Source organism: Clinocottus analis, unplaced genomic scaffold (genome assembly GCF_023055335.1).
Source record: "Clinocottus analis isolate CAN_PGR_092001 unplaced genomic scaffold, fCliAna1.0.p SCAF_6, whole genome shotgun sequence".
Lineage (NCBI taxonomy): Eukaryota > Metazoa > Chordata > Actinopteri > Perciformes > Cottidae > Clinocottus > Clinocottus analis.
This window is the reverse complement of record NW_027176218.1, coordinates 17,826,241-17,848,755: the sequence shown is the minus strand read 5'-3', so window position 1 is coordinate 17,848,755 and position 22,515 is coordinate 17,826,241. Positions and strand designations below refer to the sequence as shown.

At 45.3% G+C, this 22,515-nt stretch overlaps 1 protein-coding gene across 1 annotated transcript; it reads right to left on the bottom strand.

Moving 5' to 3' along the window:
• Positions 1-491: 491 nt before the first annotated feature.
• Positions 492-22,158, bottom strand: ccnd2a (cyclin D2, a). The gene is made up of 5 exons (XM_068603158.1): positions 21,786-22,158; positions 20,194-20,409; positions 16,968-17,127; positions 10,119-10,267; positions 492-4,751 (listed from the first exon to the last, which is right to left on the bottom strand). The coding sequence occupies exons 1-5, from the start codon at positions 21,975-21,977 to the stop codon at positions 4,578-4,580; spliced, it is 891 nt and encodes a 296-aa protein (XP_068459259.1). The 5' UTR covers positions 21,978-22,158; the 3' UTR covers positions 492-4,577.
• Positions 22,159-22,515: the final 357 nt, after the last annotated feature.

Sequence of the window (22,515 nt, the reverse complement as noted above, 5' to 3'; positions counted from 1 at the left end):
TACACTAATGGATGCTCACTGGACTACCAAAAGCATGCATTCAACATGATGTGCCCCAATGAATGAGGGGTGCAGCAGGAGGCCAACAGCCTGCCGTGTTTTTATGGCACTGATTTTGCACTATGTAGTTGTCTAAAAATTAACTTGTCCATAAACGTCCTTCACATTTCAGTTCCCTAGCCCTTTTTCTTACCAGTACATTTCCTAAACTTTGGATGGCAGACAGATTTATTGGACTCAGCCTGAATATGAATACATCCCATTTTTCTTGTGTGTAGACATTTTTCAGGGAGTGTTTATAACTGGTGTTCCTGAACTCATATTGTCCCACGTTTGTCATCACTGCTTTGTGTAGCTCGTAGAATGATTATGTGCAGCTAAACCTTGCTCCGCGGCATCGTTGCTGACTTACACACTAACTAGTCTATTGATCCTGAAACAATTGACACACCACTTAAAAGGAGCACAGGCATGGGAAATAGTGAGCTGATGTGGTGTCACACCCTTTAAAGCAGAAGTTTATTGAACAGAGGTTGTGCAACAGACATTTGAGGTACATGATATGAGTTATAGTGGAGGCGGGGCAACTAGAAGGGAAATGTGCACCATTGAAACTTCCAGATATCAGATTGTTACATTCCCGGACTGAAGTCTAGAGGCTGAACCCATTTATGGTTGGACATAACAGGTCCAGCTCAACCCATTAATATGTGGCCGTTACAATGGTGCGTACACATTTAATATTTCAGACCAAAATGTATCCTTCTTACATACAGAATCCATATTTACTGACATTCAGAGTGATTGTGGTTGTATAAAGCAAGAACTGTACTTTGGCCATCATAGGAATGCTGTTTTCCCAGGCTCGCACACAACAAGTCAGATGTAGCACCAAGATGAACAGAAATGAACATGCTTGAACTAACTACGAAATGACCCCTCCCCCCCTAAAGACATGTTGTTGCGCCCGCCCCACCCTCCAAAACGTTACATCCATCTCACTGAGCAAGTAGTTTCCCCACTAAAACAGTGTGAATCCTCAAACAAAAATGCTAATTTGTCGTTGCTCGCCTCCTCCCCACCCCCATTGTACTCTTTCTCCTCCATTCCAGGCGACCTAACTGCAGAGGTATAGGTGAAGGTTTTGTTTGTGTTTTATTTTGTCCAGTAATCCTGAGGTATAGGAAATACCACTGATGTAGAATGTGACTGAAGGAGAGCGAAATAGATAAAAGAAAGGGGAAAGGAGACATGCTATCTAAGCAAACTGTCAAACTGTACAAAGAACATTTCCAGTCGAATAGTCATTTCATGTTCTTCTATCACCATCTACTTCTTTTTTTTCTGAATGTATCTCTTAAGCAGTAAAATAATTATATTATAATACACATGTTTATAAAATAGCAGCACACTCAAGTGACACATCACAACTAAGTAATGTTATTTTTTTGTATAAATGACACAAATTCATAGCTTTTAGCAGCGCAAAAAGACAACAATAACTCAATAAAAATATTGACACTTTTTTCTTGATGTCTTCACACCTCCTCCTCTGTCCTCTCTTCACTTTGGAATACAGTATCTCTAAATCTTAGAAAACCCCTTTTGTGGGTCTGGTCACCCCATAAAATATATCAAACACAAATTGAAAAGATGGTCTCAATATATAACACATGCAACAATAATTTGCAGGAAAGAAAATCACAACTATTACGTTCGGGAGAGAGCTAACATCTGGCAAACAGAGGCAAAATGAAGAGGTTATATCAAATATTCAAATGGGGATGTTTTAGCAAATATGTCATTCAATTGCCCAGTTTTACTGAAAAACATCACTTAAACACGTGATCCCCACATATATCTTCAGTTTGACGGACATACACTCGCAAAGTCACATACCGTCAAGGAACAAACTCAAGCATTAAGTCAACGACACCTTTCTGTGGCAAAGCCTCGTGTCCCATTAAAAACAAAAACAAAAACAAAGAAAATCTGTCTCTTGTCTTGCGCTGGTGTCCGTTTGGCTGATGAACCCCCTTGCCAATGATTTGAAGCAGCAAAGCTCACAGGGGACAGATGTGTTCACTGACAGACAATCGGCCTGAAATACACAAGCCAGCACCATAGAAAACTGACCAACCACTGAAACACACATCAGCGAAGGTGGCTCTGAACAAAGGTTCTGCCGTCTTAAAAATGCAAACCTCATGGCCTTCTGAAGAACATGTGCAAATATTAGATGTTACGACCACCTTCTCTCGTAGCTCGTTGCTGCTCTGTGTGACTATCTGTGGCTGTGATGCAGATAAATATGAAGAAAAATTCAAGTAGAAACAAATATTTAATTTCTTGACAAAGTAAAATAAAATCAAACAGAACCCGTGGATCAGTGAACTCTGCGTGTAGGCATTTTTCCAAATCATATTTGCGTTTTCTAGTTGTTCAAATTCTCTGAACAATCAGACTCCCCACCAACTTGCACTTTGCGTCAATAGGAATGTTTTTTTGTTTGTTTTCGATTGGAATGTCCTCTCGTCGCAAGTTGTGGAAAGAGTTTCTAATTTGACTCTTGCTTGACAAGGGCATGTCTGACGGTTGGGAAACCAGCCCTACAAAGTAAACCAAAGAAAAGGCTAACAAGGAAAAAAGAGAAACATCCATTCACCTCCGACTCGACCCGACACATTTCATTTACTTATCTCCTGGGGAGCATGTTCTCAAAGTGCTTTGCCATTGAAATCATATAGGGGAGCTTAAACAACCCTACGTGGGACTCCAGATGCATTGACAGTAAATCATCATCCTGTACTCCTCTAATCCCTCCCACCCCACCCTCCCCCTCCATGAAAGTTCATCCACACATGATCTGGCAGCGTCTCAGTTCCTCATTTATTCATTTCCAAACCAAGAACGTTTTTGTTCACTCAGCTGAGTCACTGTAGACATTCATCTTGAGAAATGAATGTTGGTTCCAGCCAAATATGCAGAAATCTAAGTTTTATCGTGAGGCCTTTGGGCATCTTTTGTTCATTGTCATCTTCCGGCCACTCGATGTAAATCCTCCACACAGCAGCATGCTCTTGCACCACCAACATCCTCTCTGTCCTCCCGTCCTGTGCTGTGTGATCATGCGCTTCCCACAGTTCAACAGGGACTTCTTAGTTGCAAACTGTCCCTCTCTTCCCAATTCTTTCCAAGCCACACCCGGTTCCCTCCCTGCTAATTATTACAGAGGAGTCCAATGTTCTCCAGACTTAAAAAGCATCGCATTACTTTTTTCCCCAAGACATCGTCCTCTCCTGCGTTCACATGTGCCATACACACTGCACTCGTGGGAGGTCATTACAACCGTGTCCAGACTCAAAGCAGCCTTTCACAACTAAGGAAACACCATATTGTAACAATGTGAAAAGAAAGTATCTGTATTATTAACAGAATGGCAGTAATCAACAAACACCTCACATGACCTCTGAGTCAGAGGTGCAACACCTCAGGAAAAATGCTTGTAGAAAGATAAGAGGCTCTAAGAGAAAGTCCCTTCGCCCATATCCTCCTTCGCTAAATCTTAAATCTGTCTCACTCATAGTGCATGGGTTTATTGTTGGCCAACAATGAACCATGATACACTGTTAATGCATGACGGCAGTGATATAGCATAGATGCCCTGTTATACTGATGGACAAAGTATGTGTAGCCTCCTCTTGCTCCAAAGTCTTTTTACTGTAAGTCTGCGACTGGACTTTGCTCGAGTGCCTCACGCCGTAGAATGCACACTGCAAATATAGATACAGGTTCACATGAAGCATTCACACCACACACACACACACACACCCACGCACGCATACAATCTGGCATACTTGCATTTGAACGCTTGCACACTGCACCTCCAAACTGACACACAAGCAGCCTGACAAGAGGAGCTTATTGATCTCTACTACTCACTTCCACAATATATCCAATAATATCAATGATAATAATTACTAATACTACGAATAATTATTATAAATCCGTCTCTTCCATCGACTTTTAGCATAACGTTCTCACGGCCTCTTCTGTCTCTCTCTCTTGTGGACCTTCTGATGATCGAGGAGCTTGTGTCCTCTCTTACATCAGCCATGAATGTTATAGTGATAATACTCATGTAAAACAAAACAGAGAAAAAAAACTTAATCCCCACCGTGATCCCATGTAATTTCTGAATAGTTTCCACAACTTCTACCATGGTTAAAATATAACTTAAAAATCATACTATACAATCAAAGGCAGAATGCAAATATGATTGGCTTCCCTTCTCTATATCCAAGGCACCACAGAGCTTCATCTTGTATCAAATTTGTTGCTTTTGGACTAGAAGATCATAGAAAATCTATTTCGTGGGCAGGTGTTTTTGACTTGAAGAACAGAAAATCTACACACACACACAACAAAAAAAAAACTAGCAAGCATTGTTCTTTTTCTTTTAAAGGGCTTGTGTTTTTAACATTTTTGTTCTTTTTTTCTGCATTTAAGAAAATTGAGGTTTTTTTCATGATGCTTTTTTTTTTTGTAGATCCCGTGCAATATCGCCCTCTGGTGGTTCACAAGTTGACATCACGAACGTCTGTTGGGGTGGAGGATTGATCCAGCTCATCCAGGCCTTTCCCGCTGGGGCCTCTCTGTGTCTGCTGCGTCTGCTGCTGCTGCTGCCGGCCCTCACGCAGGCTGCTCACCAACACACGCTCAATCTGCTCCTGGCACTCTTTGAGAACGTCCTGCAATGCACAAGAGAGGGAGGACAAGCTGTAAATATACACAAATACATACATACATACATACATACATACATACATACATACATACATACACACACACACACTCACAAACACATACACAACCAGGAGGTTGTTCAGTTTGCCTGAATCAAAAGATATAGTATCAACATTGCTTCTTATATTCTCACTAGTAACAGAAGAAATGGGAAAACCGGGACCCCTGATGTGGCGGCAGAGGGCCCAGGGATTTTACATGCCCATCGACTTTACAGCTGCTCCAGCTACTGCCAAGGTTGAGCACAGCCATGGGCCAGACTGAAGCATTAAATCAGCCCACCAGGGTTGTGCATTGAACACCCCTACAGTGCTTATGTGCTCGGACGCACATATGCATTAGCACGCGCACACCAGTGCCTCTCCCATCCAACCACCCACCCACCTATCCCACCACCTCCGCCATTCCCATTCCCAAACACAAAACCCCAAACAGAAGTAGCCTTGACAACAGCAGCTGGAAACACAGGTAGTACTAAAGCTATGTTAATTACATCCACCTCCTGTGGGAACACAAAGGTGGTGCTTTTTTAACGAGAGCCAGTCTGTGTGCCTGCCTGCCTGCAGGGGATCCTTCTGAGACCTGGTCGGCTCGCCTTTCACCATCAAAGGCTGCGGCGGCAATCTGAGAATCCACCTGGGAGAGGAGCCTCTCAACAGCACTGAGCCCTCATATCCTTCCCTGATGGAGGGTTGACAGAGGGGACAGCGCAGCGCATGAAGAGAGAGCAACTCACTGGGGAAGGGTAGACTAGGGGAGGGTAAAGGGGAGAGCGGTGATAAATGAGTTGTTAGCTGGAGCGTCAGCGAAAAGGTCAAAAAGGTTTTTGAGTGATGAACTGCGATGATAAAAAAAAATATTCCGTATGAGAAGGCGGCTGCAACAGAGGAAACTGGTATGAAAGTTTCTGTCCTGACACTGCTCCCTGGTGGCAAAGTACCAGAACACAACTGCAGCCGAGTTGCCTGCTTTTCCGCTCTACACACGCACGCTCATAAATAACCCCCGGCCTTAAAGCGCCGTGTGCCTGTGCTATACATGACTAAGAGCGCCCCACGGCCGGAGGGATGGGTGAACGTCTGCTGCTTGTGGAGCGAGGAAACATTCTTGAGAAATTTAGAGCTAATTAAAACCTGATGGGCCACAGTTTGAGCCTGTGTTACAGCCTCTGGTGCCGCTGGGCCTTGATGAAATGAGAACAGAGGCCTCACTCACATCTGAATTGCTCTTCGGGAGCTGCACACGGGTGAGTGGCAAAAGGTCACAGTGTCAAAGGTCAAACAGCATGATGCATAACGGTGTGAGGCATGCACCGTGTTGTCGAAGGGAAGCTACATGTGTTTTTGATGTCTAACCCAACTAGCAAGACTGGTGATTTGTTGCAATCCATGGGGACAATCTTCTGGAAAAGGTCGATACGAGTGGAATCTCTCTAAAAGAAGACTTATAATAAGAAAACAATAAAATTGCACAATCTTTGATGAAATGGACCTGGGCCGAGAGGGGTTCAGCTGAAGTTTGCATGAGGTAATCCCTGTCTTGACGCCCCTTCCATTTTGAGTTCTCCAGACACTACATATGATTAGCTTGAGAGAGTTTGTTGGGGTCACAAACCATGAGGAATGATTTGATGTTGATCAGGTTGGACTGATCTGGGCTGGGGTAGGAATAGGTCTAACGTGGAGGAAACCCGACCAGCGCCTGTCCCTTAATCTCCTCCAGAGGTCTGCTGCTAACATGGGCGCGTGCACACTCGCACACACAGAATATTCCCACCAACATGTGCCCCACTGCTCATAAAATCCCAATTCCTATGAGAGACTTAAGTAAAGCGAACGAACATGTAAAGGAACTGGCTGTGTCTTACCACAAGAATGCACGGGTTCGCTTCTTAAAAGACATTCTCCACAGTTTCAGTCGGATCCCATGCCAAGCCCCATAGGCTTCATTTGAAAAACTTTAATGACTTCAATGTGCGACTACTGAAAACACAAATTATGTTTTCAGTGAAACGCTGGGTATTTGGATACTGTGAGGGACAATGGCACAGAATAGGTTGGCCATGGGTGGTAGCGCTATACCAATGCATCTTATTTTGTAGCCTCAACCCGGAAAAAACACAACCGAGCTTAGATCCTCCCTCGTCGTTTACGGCCTCCATCTGCCCAACCTCAATCATACGTTATACTGCGACACTCTGTCCTCCTGACAAATCAAAGCATGCGCATTATCCCTGGGCGGCCTTTGTGACACTGGCGGTGGGGGGTTAGAGGGGAAGTTGTGCAGACAGACAAAACCAAAAGGAAGAAATGTGTGAAGCCATGGAATGTGTTTTAACTGCTGACTGTACCACACAAGACCGTGTTAGCTGCTCTGGGAGGACTTGGTGGTCAGACAGCTGTACCAAACACACAGGCAGACACACACACACACTACACATCTCAGGGAATCCTAAAACAAAATATCCGAAGGCTGACACTGGAAGTAAGGAGTCACCGCATGACTTGAGTTTCCACAAGTTACAAAAGGAAATGTGACCGTTCCCTTTCTTCGGCCTGCATGCCGAAACACCACAAGCGGTGACGCCACAGGCTGCGTTAATAGAGATAATCCTTCTTAATAAATGCATCTTTGTTGCAAGCTTTCTGGCTCTGACACACTGCTGTTGAATTCCTCCCCCAGAGAAAAATCACATTTCAATTTAACATCTATTCATCACCCAACTCGTGCGAGATTTTGACCACAATGTAAATCAGAGTAATTAAAAAAATAAAATAAAGGCAGAATGGGAAAATGTGTTTCTGGTGTCTTGGTGTGTGTGTGACCATCACTGAAAAAAAAGAATGAGGGACTGAGAGAAGTTGACACAAACAACAAAATCTAGGAAGTGGTCTTAAACTCTTGCACTTATCTAACCTCTATTTCCTTCTTTATCATTCCATAACGAAAAGGAAACTCTACACGCTTGACCTTTATGTACTAACCATTTGTCAAAATCTTGTGTTGTAGCGTGTATTTCTTACTGACACTACAGATGACCTGAGCAGTTTAATGGAGTCACAACTGATCTGTTTCCCACTGGAAACTCACCACATTCTCACAAATTTCATTTTTTTTTCTCAGTACATTAATGACTTGGCTCTCAGGCCCACAGACCCGTCTGCTGTCCCTAACCGGGAGCCCCTCTTGGCCACACCAGGTGTTTGTGAGGCTACGCACATTCTTCCAGCGGCCTTAGATGGTGACTTGGCCCTATCACATTTCCATTGGAAAACCACAGCTTCTGGATACCAAACATGCCAGCGGGGAACCAGGGGGGTGGCGATGGCTATGATGCTGTTGGCAGCAGCAGCTGCAGAGGTTGGCGAAACTTGCTTTGCCTTCATATTTTGCCTGGCCCTTCGACCGGCTGGTTACGATACTCTGCTCTGCCCTCTGCACTGCCTGCCAAAACTAAATACAGTATGTTAAGTGTCCACATTTAGACTCAGGTTCAAACCACCTCCCCGATGACTGCAGTTCAAACTGAAGCTGAGGTGAGCCTTGGCTATTGAATTGACGAATATAGCGGTTTCGCTTTGAGAAAAGAAGGTAGGGTACGTGTTCAAATGACACAGTCAATGTTCACCATCTCCTCTTCACCATCTCCTCTCTTTTTGTGTTTGAAAGCATGAAAGCCAAATTAGTGATCTTATTAATGCTGCCAACTACTTCTGGGCATCCTTTATTCGGTTGAGCTTTTTTTTTTTTTTACGTTAAGCGGTGCACACGACTACAAACCAATATACACTCTACGTGTTTTTTGTTGGCTGGCTTCTTAGCAGTTTATACTGAAGCCTCTCATATATGTTGAATTAGGAAGGGTGCCCTCTGCTTTGCCTGCTGTGTTTACTGCGAGCCATGGCTTGTCTGAATCCAGGAATGTGAGGAGTTGATCACAGAGACACAGAGCGACTTAATTCCCTCAAGTCTGAGACCTTGCAGCCTAAACACACTGAGGCCCTGTGCTGCTGAGGTCAGCTATTTGTTTTTCCTCAGCTGCTGAGCGAGACTTCACACAACTCGCACCAGAGGGAGCCATGCTATCCAGCAGTGCTGCATTATGGACCATAGGAAGAGGCGAGAGAGGGCTGATTGTCGCGAGGGAGGCGTGAGGGAGCCCCCCACAACTCCCTCCCCTTACCTCTCCTCCCCCTTTTCCACCCCCAGTGTCCTTTTCACACTTCAACAGCTTTCTTCCACCTCCTCCTCCAACCTTTCCTCCTTTTGGGACAGAATTAAACATACCAGGGATTCAGTGTCACACTCTTTGATCTGCTGCCTGTGCAGTGGGCACACGTGGTTTTAAAATGTTCATGTTTAAATAATAACTAAGTAAAGGCCCTTTTCGTCATGTTTGGTAATAGGAGGCCTCAGACCTGGTGCCGGTCTCCAGGCACCGTGCTGAGGCTTCCCCCGGCTCTTGAATAGAGAGAAGACTTATTTCCCCAAACAGACTAATAAAGAATAACTGAACACATCACCTCCCTGTCTCACTCATCTTTCCCTCTGTAGATTTGCCCACCTACTCACCCTTACAGTAAGCTATAGCAAGCTGAAGTCCTTTCCCATCTGTGTGATAAAAGCCAGGCATCTCAGAGTCAGTGGAGGCCCTGCCTGTGTTTGGACTCAACTCACCCACCACCGCAACATTCACTGTACCCAGACAGCCACACAACGGCCTGGCCAGCATTCCTGTCAGCGACAGAGCATACTGTATATGCTCTCAACCTGGCTTTAGAGGATTCTTTATATGAGGGGGCCCTGAGCAGCCTGACCGACTGATGGAGAGGAAAAGAAACCTGCCACATGCGTCCTCAAAGTCCAGTATGTGTCGGTCAGAAAAGACGGCATGATATAAACTGATGCAGTTCAGGACTTCTGTTAATGAAGACATTGTTGAACTTAATTTGATGCTCAGCACATTTTTTGCTTGTCATGACAAATATTGGCACAAAAATCCAAAACAAAGGGGTTTATGGAAAGCTAAAATCCAGTTAAGAAGCCAATTCTACTTCTGTCTGTTGCAAACACACAACTTCAACAGACATGCGGCATGGAGACATGGAAATAACATGTTTTAATGGGAATTCAGTTTTCTAAGAGTTGGAGTCAGCCATGTACTTGGATAAATAACAGCGAACACCAAACTGGTGTCGGTAGAAACGTAGCTAAACCCTGATCAGAATCCATTGTCGTAAACTCAGTTTACGACGCTGGTCAAGCTGCAATGAGTGTTGTGGATGTGACAGAAAAGTACAAAACAAACTCACCACTTCTGTGTTTGTGATTTTGGCCAGCAGGTCTGTCAGACTGTCCCCCCACTGTGACTGGTCAGCTGAATCCAGCTGTAGGCCGCAGATCGCTGCTCCCACACTTCCTGTGGCAATCATGGAGGGAGGATACATGGCGAATCCAAAATCTGTTAGCAGAAGAATAACAATTGAGTTCAATGAATCTCCCGTGCTGTGAGTTTGGAAACGATACAAAGGGGTTTTTACTGTTACATTAGGCAAGGCGCTAAAAATCTTTAGATCAGGAAATGACAAAAAGCGTACATTTGCACTGGATTCATTATTCATCTGGTGCGGTTTTGAAAATTACACATTTCAATTAATTTGCTCCACAAAAAAAGGTACACATACATCCCTCCAAGAGACAATATGATTTGGTAATCCAGCAGTCAGCTAATAAATAATCCCTCTATTGCAGCGGGTCTGAACGCAGCGCTCACTAATGACCAGGGGGCCTGGATAATGAGGGTTCACTTGGCTTGTAAAGGAGCTGAAAAGCAACCACCCTCACTCGCTCCCCACCCCGGTCCCCCTTTCCCCAGCCCGGCCCCTTTTCTTCCATCTCCTGAGTAAATCGTGTGCTCGCTGAAAAAAGCCCCATAGCGCTTGGAAAGGGAGGAATAAAGAGGCTCAGTGCCTCTGCCAATGCTCACTGCTGTAGGTCCTTTTTCCACGTGTGGTCACAGGCGTGCGTCTCAAAGACCAATAACCTTGTTAGCTCCCCTCACTGTCATTCATAATGCAAATGAGACAGCTTGTGAACGGGCCAGAAGCCCGAAAAGGCAAGGCAACTGGCCTACAGGGAGAGGGAGACAGACAGACAGTGAGAGAGAAAGTTTTTTTCTTCACACACACACACGCACACGCACACACACACACACACACACACACACACACACACACCTCTCTCTATTCTCTCTTTATGTCTTGCTCAACTTCTACCTTTCTTTCGGGACAACACATGGCCTGCTTAGACGGGGCCAGTGAATGGCACACATGCCTCAGTCTTTGTTGCTACAACAGGCAGCGGTTTGCATTGGCGGCCCTCCTATCTTTTAGCATATTAATAGAGTGGCTGGCCTGCGAGAGGGAAGGCAGAAGAGTGTGACTCCATTGTCTAGAGTCATCACCTCATTTCACCCAATTGAGAGACACGGGGGACAGGGGGTTGGCGGGGGTTGGGGGTGGGGGGGATGAAGAAGGAGGGATGGACCGAATGGCGACAAGGCAACAAGGAGAAAAGAAGGGACGGTGGTGGGCTTGCTGGGAGGGGAGGGGGTAGACGACTCCAATGCACATCACTCTTAAGTCTCTGTCCAGACTCTTGTGAGGTTTTGGAAGAAGAAAAGAGTTGCCCTCCAGCGACCCTCACCTCCTGCCTCCCATCTACCCCCCCACAAGTATTCCTCTGTTCCTTGGCCACCTATGGGCTAGAGGAGTGGGCAGTGGGGGCATAGCAGCAGCCTGCACATTAACATATTGCCATATTCAATTGCAAAGCAAACTGTGTGCGATGGCCATGAAGGAGATTTTTCTTCTTCCTTCTTTTTTTTTTTTTTTAATCTGGAATCAAAGAGGTAGGCCCTTTGATAGCTGTAAAGGCAGCCCCTCACTGCCTTTTTAACATGCACAGCCAGGCGCTTTCTCATCTTGTGGGCTCAGTGTTGACAAATAAATGAACTTATTATACACCCCTGTGTTAGCCGCTGGGCCTCTGCCAAGGGGCGATTTATTAAAGGCTACCTCGAGCCAAGAGGAAAGAGCACACAAAGCCCCTCAGCATTACATCACTGCTGTAAGAGCACAACTTTCTATAGCGGGGTAAGGAGACAAAGGCATACACGGATTTACTGTACGTGTGTAGTGAGCGCGGACTGACAGGCAGGGAGGCGGACACCTAAGAGACACGGACAAGAAACAATGCACTGATGCCTGCATGCTTTAAGATGCAGAGACACACACACACACACACACACACACACACACACACAGACAGACAGACACACACACACACACACACACACACACACACACACACACACACACAGACGCTGGTTTGTGGGAGAGCTGAGTGGCGGACAGTGGGCAGCAAGCTGATTTTTCGCACTCAAGACAAGACAGGTCTGTAGCAGAACAAGGACGCGCGCGTGCAGCCGATGCAGGCTGACACTCCGGCCTGGTGGCTGCTGCATGTGGGGGGAAGAATGGCCGTATTTTAGGAGGCCCTCATTGATATTCATGTTGAGGATAAACAGTGTATGTAGCTGAGTGGGGACGCCTGCGATGGAAAGCTCCCTGTGAGCAGCGGCTGGCTGGCCTTGGCCTGCACGCCTCTCACCCCCTTCAATGGCCCTTTCTCCTCCGTGTGCCCCCTCATCTCCATTCCTCCATGTTCCTACCCCCCTGAAACTTCATCCTCGGGCTTCTGGTCACACAAACTGCTGCCCTACATGGCCCACTCCTCTTGGGTGGCTGCAATGCACAGTATGCACATTAAACTTGTAAATTAATTAAAGTTGGAAAGTTGAAAAAACGCCAAAAGAAGAAAGAAACAAACACTCTCCTTCTCACCCTCTCCTCTCTTTCCATGGCAATAAATCAGGGTCTTGTATTCTATACATGTAAGCACTTATTGACCTTGTTTATTAAAGAAGGAGCATTACGAGGACCCTGGGCCTGTTGACTGATTAAGGCCAAAAACAAACATCATTTTGGGATTGGCATGACAGTGTGCTTCACTGCTAATGCAACACAGAATGGTAGTCAAAACAAGGTCTGTAAAGGGCTTCTCGGACGGTATAGTGTAGTTCCTGGAAAGACACAAATGGCAACAACTTCACAACTAGGCGACGGGGGAGAAATCTCTGATCAAGAAACAATACCTATATTCAACTTTCTGTCCTATTCCATTAGCTTTTAGTTCCAGACTGTCACTCTGGAGTCAAATGAAAAACTAAACTTGGGAGAATCAAAGTCTAGCACGCTGCTCAAACTGATTTCCACTCATTTGCCAGAAAACAGAATTCCTCCTAAATTGTTGCGCCCCGTGACAGCTTTCTTCAGCCTTCCACCATCACCTCCTCTGTAACAGCTGAGCCTTGAGGATTTGTTAGTCAGCGATGAGGAGCATACAGATTCAGATCCCATCAAAAAGGTGAAATAATCCAAAACTCTCCCCGTCTATGTCTGTAGCTGATGTGATTCGGATAAAAACTCTCCTATCAAAAAAGAAAGCAGAGAAAGACTCTGATGTCATGCCACTGACATTTACAAATATTAGTCTTTTTGGTTAACGTGACCTCCAAGGAAAACATGTAAGTTTAAAAACATTTTGTTTTCTTAAACTTTATTGAAGCGACGATTGCAGCCTCCGAAACGAAACAAATAGCTTTCTTTGTGTTTCTGGTGTGACTCAGCTGGCCACAGTATTTACAGTGTGATACTGATTACACCAACATGGTGAGGGGAGGGGATCAAGACATGCCACTCGATGATTCACTCTGTGGGTCACATTTTTGGGAGCAAACTGTCCGGAAGCTTCTTCCTGCTCCATGTGATGACGATGCAACTGGACCGGACACAACTCCTCACATCAGTGGAGCGTGCAGAGAGATGATAATTTGTTGGAGGACGTAGCTAATTTGTTAGGGTTCTGAGTCATCAAACATGAAGGAGGGTTGTATGTAAACAAACACCAGCAAAGACCATTTCATTGACCACATCTGAGATGAATCATTCCTCTCCAGAATGAGCAGCCGAGTCTGGAGGGGATTCTCCAAGCAGCAGCCACTTGGAGAGGCAACTACAGGAAACATGCGGCCTCTGTACAAGGGACTGTCTGAAGGGTTCAACGCTGTTCTGCAAACACACTGTAGGCTATGGATTTAGGCACAAATCTAGTACTAAAGTATATGTTAAGTTCACGCTCCATTACGAAACATTTACGAACCAGTTAATAACCATCATGTTACTTTACACAGTCCGAAGAGACGTCCACCAAAAGAAAACCAAGAAGTAATCCAATACTATTCTAGATAAAAGAGCAAGTACTCACTTACTTTAATCGCTTGTTATTTTTTATCCCAACTTGTAGCAAAATCTTCATTGTGTCCTTCAGGACAATTGACTCTCTCTTAGACAGCAGAGTTGGCCCTAATCCAGAATTTTCTTTTGATCAACTTCTATAACTATTGTCACCATTCCATGCATTGCATTACAGAGAGGGCTATTGGAGTCGGGCTAGAAAAAAATAGACCATAATCCCTGCCAATATGGCGAGAAGACGGAGCTCAATAACCGCAGCAGACAGGTTGGGGTGCATCTGTCTGCCCCATGCACCCCGTCCATTCTCCCACTTTACCGCAATTGAATAAGAATAGAAGAGGAAGCTAGGAGTGCTTGGTGTCTGTGTGTAGGAATGGAGGTTCATAATCTCCCTTAATGAGCTTGTTTCTGGGCTATTATCCGGCCGCCTGCCTGAGGGAAACGCTGGTGTTTCCTATCAAGTGGCCCCGCAGTGCTGACCCTCGCATGGCTCTACATATGAAATGTAAGGACCAGGCCTTTTGTCTCCTTTCTCCCAGCCTCTAGCTGAGCTCCTGAGCCATTTGCATAGTCCTGAATGGACCAGCCAATGTTATTAATTAATACAGAGCCAGCCTGCGCCACCTGACAAAATCCCACCGAGTGGCCCGAACGGAACTGTTTCATCAAAAGAGAGGAGCCATTAGGCATGAGAGGCCTTATTCTCCACTTCTCCTCTTCTCTCTCTTGTTCCCTTGCAAACAGAGAGCTGCGGTTTTATGCATGTTTTCTTTTTCAGTAAAGGGGCAGCAGTGGTGGGGGTGGCGGTGGGTTGATTGAGACTGTATGAAATTGGAAGGCCACAGGTGACCCGTTGTCAACTGTCTTGCAAACATAAATCCTCCTGAGAGATCTTCTCCTTCTGCCGTGTTGTCATCTACTCAGCTATGCTCAGAAGATGGAGGATTCTCAGCCGAAAACCAAAAGATTTACGGCCGGAAAACGATCCACAAATGGGGTTTTAAATTCCCGGAGATCTTCAGATCCACCAAATTGTTGACTCACTTGCGCCCTCTCTTTCTCTGTCTTGCCCTGACTCTGTGTTGGCCTGGGTACAAGTCTTAGGAGAGCATACGCAGATAAATGGCCTGTTGCTAAATCTGGAGCTATCTCCAGAAAGTCTCTCTCCTAAAACACAATGTTGGGAGGACGACTCCACGAGGCTCGTAAATTTATTTCCACTGCCTCATTGAAACAATTAAGGACAAAGTGCATGCTGAGTCTTTCACAATGTTGCTTTGTGAATCGGTCCGATCACTGACGCGCTGTCATTCCACTCATTAATCCGCTGGCACAGAATAAGGGGTGAGCGATGTGGGGTGAGACCGGGAGATGAAGAGGTCGTAGGAAAGAGTGAAGGACAGGGAGACGCAGAGAAAGCGAGGAAACAGGCGTTTCTTCTTTAAAACTTTTCCTACTCTATCATGATCCAATACACATCCGTGCAGGTGATTCCATCCCTTTATGTTGCAAATACCTGTCACCTCCCTTGTATATTCATGGAGCTATGCACACACTCCTCTGAATGATATCAGCACAAGGAGCCGTTTCCCATGAGGGGGTGTAGTTAGCATTCCTGTATGAGGCCTGCAGAAAAGGAAGCTGCTGCTGCTGGTGGGGGTCACCCAGAAAGTGAGTAACAAAGGAGTGCCAAACAGCCTTATTGTGAGAGTATTTTGCAATTTTCCACATTAATGTAAGACATAAATCCTTGTTTAAGACAAGTGAGCATGGTAGTTTCCCACCTCGTGCCTTGCAAGCTTTGCATGTGAAGTTAGGGGGGACGCAAATAGGAGAAACCAGCCCTAAAGTGAATCTCAACATGGGAAAGCTATCATGTCCTCCAGCTGTAGGCGGGGAGCCGTGAGAAGTTAGGTGGGGTGGGGGAGGAGAGAAACAGGGAAGGAAGGTGGCAGGGGAAAGAGATATGAAAACACGACATGCCTTAGAATTGGCTATGCAAAAACAATACACTCCTCTGGCTTTCCCTAACTCCCCTGTTCCCTCTCGCATCTTCTCCGTCTCTTCAGATCATGTTAAAGGCTTTCCCTCCCACGACTCGCTGGATGTTTGATCTGGAGAGAACAATTCAGCTCAAGAGCAGAAAGACAATGGCCTGCCTGCCTCCACCCCTGTCCATTCCTCTTCTCGACCCTGTGCGACATGGGAATGCCCCTCAACCGAGCGTAATCTGCTTTGAAGTGTTACTGGATGCTCCGGAAGCCACTGATACGCTTCTAAAACATGACCACATACCAGCCCGGGAGAAGACAAAGATGGACGTCAGACCTAAGAGTTCAATTCTTAATGTCTTCCATGACACATGCTTTTCTTCGGAAGAATATTTTCCCGTTGGAGGTAATGCATCTCACTTAAGTCACGGCGGGCCGGGACTGGCCCACGGCACACCTCTGAACAGAGCTGTTGCCGCATGTTATCGAGAGAAGAGGGCTTTGATACAGTACTGGAAGAAGAATGTGCAGATAAAGATATTTTACAACACAAGAAAGTATGTTGATGCAAGCCATTACTGCTTGGTTCATCTTGGCAGTGTGTCTATGATCAGTGTCACTTGCAACACCACAAAGAAAAAGAGAAGAAATGAGAGAAAGATGTGCTATTGAGATGATGTCACACTCTGCATGGCTATCTTTAAGGTCGTTTTTGTTGCTATTAAATAGCACAATTGGTTTGGACAAACACCTGTGAACCACATTGAACGCGTGAGCTCCCATTGTGTCCTACCTGTGGCACAGAGGGCGATGAAGGTTTGGACATGTTTGCGTATAAGTGCCAGCTTATCCTCGGGCAGCGGCAGCCTCCTCACAATGTGCTCAATGAAGTCGTTCGGTGTCACTGCTGCCAAGTTCCACTTCAATTTCCCCAACACCACCAGTTCCCATTCCTGGAGAGAGGGCGAGCAAGAGGGTGACATACACACAGAGAGAAAGAGAGAGAGAGAGAGAGAGAGAGAGAGAGAGAGAGAGAGAGAGAGAGAGAGAGAGAGAGAGAGAGAGAGAGAGATATGGAGAGAAGAGAGAGCAAGGAGAGATAACCAAAAATGAGAAAGGTTAGGTGACACAATGTGCAACCACATATTTACATACTGAAACAGTTTATACTGCACTATACTGCAGCCACATCAGTTACATTAGTATGTGTGGAGGTTAAGCATTATTGTTATTACGTTAGTCTCTGCCTGGCCGGCCTGCGACAGAGAAACACCAGCAGAGCCACCAGCAGAGCCACCAACCCAGGTGACCTCACAACACTGTCTCCCTCCCCGTCTGTCTGTCTGGCATCTGGGGACTTTCCTAAAGAGGCCCACCAGAGGTTCTACTGTGTGTGTGTGTGTGTGTGTGTGTGTGTGTGTGTGTGTGTGTGTGTGTGTGTGTGTGTGTGTGTGTGTGTGTGTGTGTGTGTGTGTGTGTGTGCGTGTGTGTGTGTGTGAATGCAGAGTAAAAATGGATAGGACGACTGTACTTGTTAAGCAGCACCAGCAATAAATATGTGTTATGTTATAAAGTCCACCAGTGTGTCATTATTTCATCTTATCTCCTTCCATTCCTTATTTAAACTGTGTTAAAAAAAAAAGCGTACATTGTATCTACAGGAAATGCGATTTTTTTTTTTTCATGCATTTTTCTGCCAATTCTGTTGGAGCTCTTTGGTGCTTATTCATAAATTCACTCTTTCAGCACACATTATCTTCATATCAACAATGTTAAGTGCCACGTATAGTTAAAAGACTTCCCAGGAAACAGAAACCTCTGGCAGCATTTGAAGTGAACAGCTCTGAGTCACACATTACTCAACACCTTTTCTGTATCATCAGACTCTAGAGATTTAACTTCTCTGTCTCTGTCTCTTGGCAAAATGTGTAGGGACAATAGGCGTGGTGTTCTCGTCTCTAAGTGTGGATCGTTACTTTCACTTCCTAGGGCAGGAGGTGATTAACGGAAGGTGGTGACTAATTTGGGAAAACATTTCGTGGTTTGGTTCAGGACTGCAGCCTTGTGACCTCGGATGCTCATTTTCCCTTTCAGCGAGCGAGAGACCACATGGACTCAGTCATGAGACACCTCAACATGGCTGCCGCTGACCCCGCATGCTACTAGCTGCATTTCTCTAATCAAAGTGACATTTTTCAGCCATGTAATGTTTCCTGAACTCTGTGATGCCACGGGCATGGATAGAGGAGAGGAAAGGGTTTTAAAAACTGAGATTTTGTTTATGCCCACAGATACTCATGTGGGAGGAAGTGATCATTTAAAGGCACCTCAACCTTAAAGGCATCTTCCTCTGCTTGCTTGGAGGTGTGTAACGTCATATCAAAGATTACATTATTTGATCATATGCAAATCATAGCCCAACAGTGGTCTGTTGATTGCGTCAGCCCTAATGTTTGCAACATGGCTGCCTCCTGCTCTCAAAAGCCTCTTCCCATCAGTGCCAGTAAAGCAAGATTCAGGCCTCCGGCGAGGGCTACGAGGAACCTTGCAACACAGGCAACGAACCCTGCCACTGACAAGGGTGGCAGGCAAGCAGGCACCCACTTCCTTCTTCTACTACCTTCCTCTGGTCACACCATCTTTGTAACATTGCGGTTCTCTTTACAAGAAATTGTTACCAAAGACGAGGACAAAAAAAAACAAAAAACGATCACATGCCCCGAGCAGCTGATCTCTGTTTCCTGTATCTGCATGTCAGCCAAAATACTGCCTTATACAGAAACACTGAGAAGAGGCCCCAGCAAACCAGTTCAGGGACTGAAGGCTTGGTCTTCAGGCTGAACATGAAGGTAGGACGCTTTATTGTGAAGTGCAGCACGACATAGTGTTTTTTAGAAGTCCACCCCGTCTGACGCCACAGCCCTTTCTCAATTTCATTTTCATTTTAATGTTGGTTTTCCTATAACCTCTACAACTAGAAAATATGCTGACCATTGCACCCTTCCCCGAAAGAGAGGGACAATTTAAATCGCACACCATATTCTCAGGCAGAAATACAATCCAGAAAATGACCAAAACTCAACAAAACCAACAGCAGCTCGTCAGGAACTTGAACCTACCGCAGCAATCAGCGAGGCCTTTCCACCATCAGCCTCATCTGAATCATAATATGTGGCCTCTCTCACAACATGGGTGGGATAAGATGTTTTTCACTGAGGAATGTTGATGTAGCACCACAGCGCAGTGGGTAAAAACACTCATCTGGTGTGAAACTAAGTCAATTAATTGGCGAAGGCATCCGGTGCCATCGGGCCAAAGACGCCTCGTCGCGCACAACCTTTTAGTCTCCACCTGCACCATCACTTGGAGGCTTCACCGTGCCTATGAGCTACATTTCATTGGTGAAAGATGTGTCGGGATCAAAAAATAGCGCAGCATGACATAATATCAGAACTGTTTGCATCAATGGTTATTTTGAGATGAAAGCTACACTGTAAAAGGCAAACTTGTGTTTCTCTGTGTGTGTCTCTCCCACTCTGGCTGACAGGAACAGAGTCAGTACTTTGGCTGCAGTTCAAGCTGACCTCGTTGCTCTGTGCAAATATTTGCCACTAGATGGCGATGGAGACCACTGCACAGACACGTTGGATACTGTAAAAGCCCAGAGGGTCTTGTACAGTGAAGAGAGTCATTGTGGAACAATTCTCAGCCAGGCTTTCGCTTTTCAAGCACCTTTTGATGATGGCGACAGACAACAGAATCATGGGAATGAGAACAACCCTGGATTTTGGTATGTCATGTTTTGAGCTAAATTATTAAAACAAAAAACACATTTTGAGTGAATTAATACCTTAAAGCAAACTAAATACCCCCCCACCCCCCTTTTCTGAAAACAAACACAGCACACATATATTATGAACACATATATCATAAAGTCTGGCTCAGCTGGTGATGACAGCATGACCCTCAGAGGTGTGACAGTGAATTGAGTGAAATGTGTTGAACCAACTGTTGCTTACCAGCAGCTCTTGTGGTCTGATGGAGTTATCTGTGTAGATGCAAAGCTTCTCTGCAGTTAATGGACGAGTCTCTTTCAATTTGGATGCAAGAAACATGCACACTGCTCCCAGCAGCTGCAGGTTGCACTTTTTGGTGGGTACCACTGCTAAAAATCTGTCTAAGTAGTTCATGGCCAAGGGAAAAACTTCTTCCTCGCACTTCTCCTCCTCACAAACCTAAAGAACGAGACAGCAGACAATGCAGCAATGTTCAGCGTTTGGAATCAGCAACCCACCCTGCAGAGACCAGACGTATTGTCCAGCACTTTAAATGTAAGTTACACTTTTAGGAGAAAACGAAACAAACGTCTAAATCACATAAAGAGCACATATATAAATCCAATGACACACATAGTTGGGGCCCGGCCAAGAATTTGCGCCCAGCCCTAATCGGTTGCGACATCATAAATTAATTATTAGAATATTTGACAAAGAAGGAAATAGGTCTCAGACACATACTGTCAATAGAGTCGCATTCATGTAGTTCGCCAAGAAATGAATTCAAAGTCACAATCAGTCGAGCCAAAAAACACCCCGACAGCGCAGCACACGGAAACACACTTTTTTTTTTCATTCGTCATATTTTCATAAAATAATTAAAAATATAGAAAAATTGTCTGGACCGATTTCCTTCGCATCATAATGTTCAGCCGGGTCTTCTGTATCATACCCGACAATACATTTCCAAATCCGCGGGCGGTAAATGTGAATAAAACGTCAAGATAGAAGACAAGTAGCGAGAGGTTGGTCTGATGTGCGTCACCGGCGACCCGATATATTTATTTCAAAAATTAATTTAAAATCTCCAGTGCGTCGGACCGTGACAATATTTAAATGAAAATAAAGCGCAAAGCCTCGAGATTGTTTATAGATGGATGTTGACCACAAATATTGGACGAAGTGTCAAAAATGGAACATAATTCCAGAGTGAGGCAACGCGTCGGGGGGAAGACCCAGAGGACAGATAAGGCCCGCGCCCCTTCCGACATTTAGAATAGATACATAACATGTTTGCAACGCTTTCTGAGATGGTTTCTATATTGAGTGGACACCAAAGACCGTCATCTGTCATTGCCGACGGCTTGGAGTCGCTGTTATTGCGTTTATGACACTGTAAAGTCCTGTTAAAAGCACGAGCGCTCCTGTAAAAAAAACAACATGGCGATAGAACACAGGGCAGCACTGCGCTGGGGAGTGCATACGTGTGCATGGAAATAATCAGGCTATGTAAAAAATAACAATAAAGAATCAACGGGGAAAGCTCGTAAAGGCAACACGTGAGGAACAGCAAAGAGATCCTTTGGTGTCTCAGATCGCAGCTCGAAAGTTTCACGAACAACGTCTTCGCGGCTTAAAAAAAAAAAAAGGCAAGAAATGACAGAAAGCGACACATTGGATGAATATGAGGAATAAAGCAGTCGGAATCGAGAGCTAGAACTCGGATCTACTGCGCGACAGTTGCAAACAGCGGCCAGAAAAGCAGCCAGAAAACAAATCAAGAGGCTTTAAAGTCGAGCACGGAAATAATGAGACTTGTCGGTGTTTCGGTATACCTCCAACATCCAAGTGGCGACCATCCTCCTCATAAACGGCTGAATATCTTTCTGGACGCCTTTGAAATATGAATATTGGGGTAGAAACCTCTCCTCTATGGTCAACAAGCTCTGCAGGACTCTTTCATCGCACAGGAGGTTTGGATCGGGACGAGCTCGGATGGTGTCCATTTCGAGGCAGAGCAGCTCCATGGTGCTGGTGCTTTCACTAAAGTAGAAAAAAAGTAGTATTTCTCTCACGGAAGCGTATAAGCGCGGCGTTGCAGAGCAAAAAATGCAAAAGGATGGCAGGGAAAGTCTTTTAGAGGCATACAAAGCGAGACTGCAGGGCTCCGTAAGAGTAGTCCTGCCTCTCCTTGTTGAGAACTTTTTCCTCTCTCCCCACAGCGCGCTTCTACTTTCATCCGCCTGGCCAGATCAGGCGCATTTCAAGCCTGCCCTGCATGCGCCACTGACGCAATTCACTTCATTACCTCTGCACAGAGCAGAAGCAGCATGCTGCTCTCTGTCCCTCTTTCTTCTTCTCTGGCAGGCACGACATCTTTCAGCCAAAGTGTTTCATTCAAACATATATGTATGTGTATATGTTGGACATTTTCACCAAAAGTAGATCCGCACTCTGCAGTGAAAGCTGCAGGATGAATCTAAACTCGACTTTAAAGAGATTTCTTCAGACAATTTTAGCTTGAGATGAACCAATTCTATCATTTCTGTGGCTACATTAAAGTTT

What these genes read in the sequence shown, in the direction of transcription:
- ccnd2a (XM_068603158.1), bottom strand. Translation starts at nt 21,977, where the DNA reads ATGGAGCTGCTCTGCCTCGAAATGGACACCATCCGAGCTCGTCCCGAT. An exon ending in TCGCCACTTGGATGTTGGAG is followed by an intron (nt 20,410 to 21,785) that starts GTATACCGAAAC and finishes CTCGTTCTTTAG; the next exon opens with GTTTGTGAGGAGGAGAAGTG. An exon ending in AAATCACAAACACAGAAGTG is followed by an intron (nt 4,752 to 10,118) that starts GTGAGTTTGTTT and finishes TGTGCATTGCAG; the next exon opens with GACGTTCTCAAAGAGTGCCA.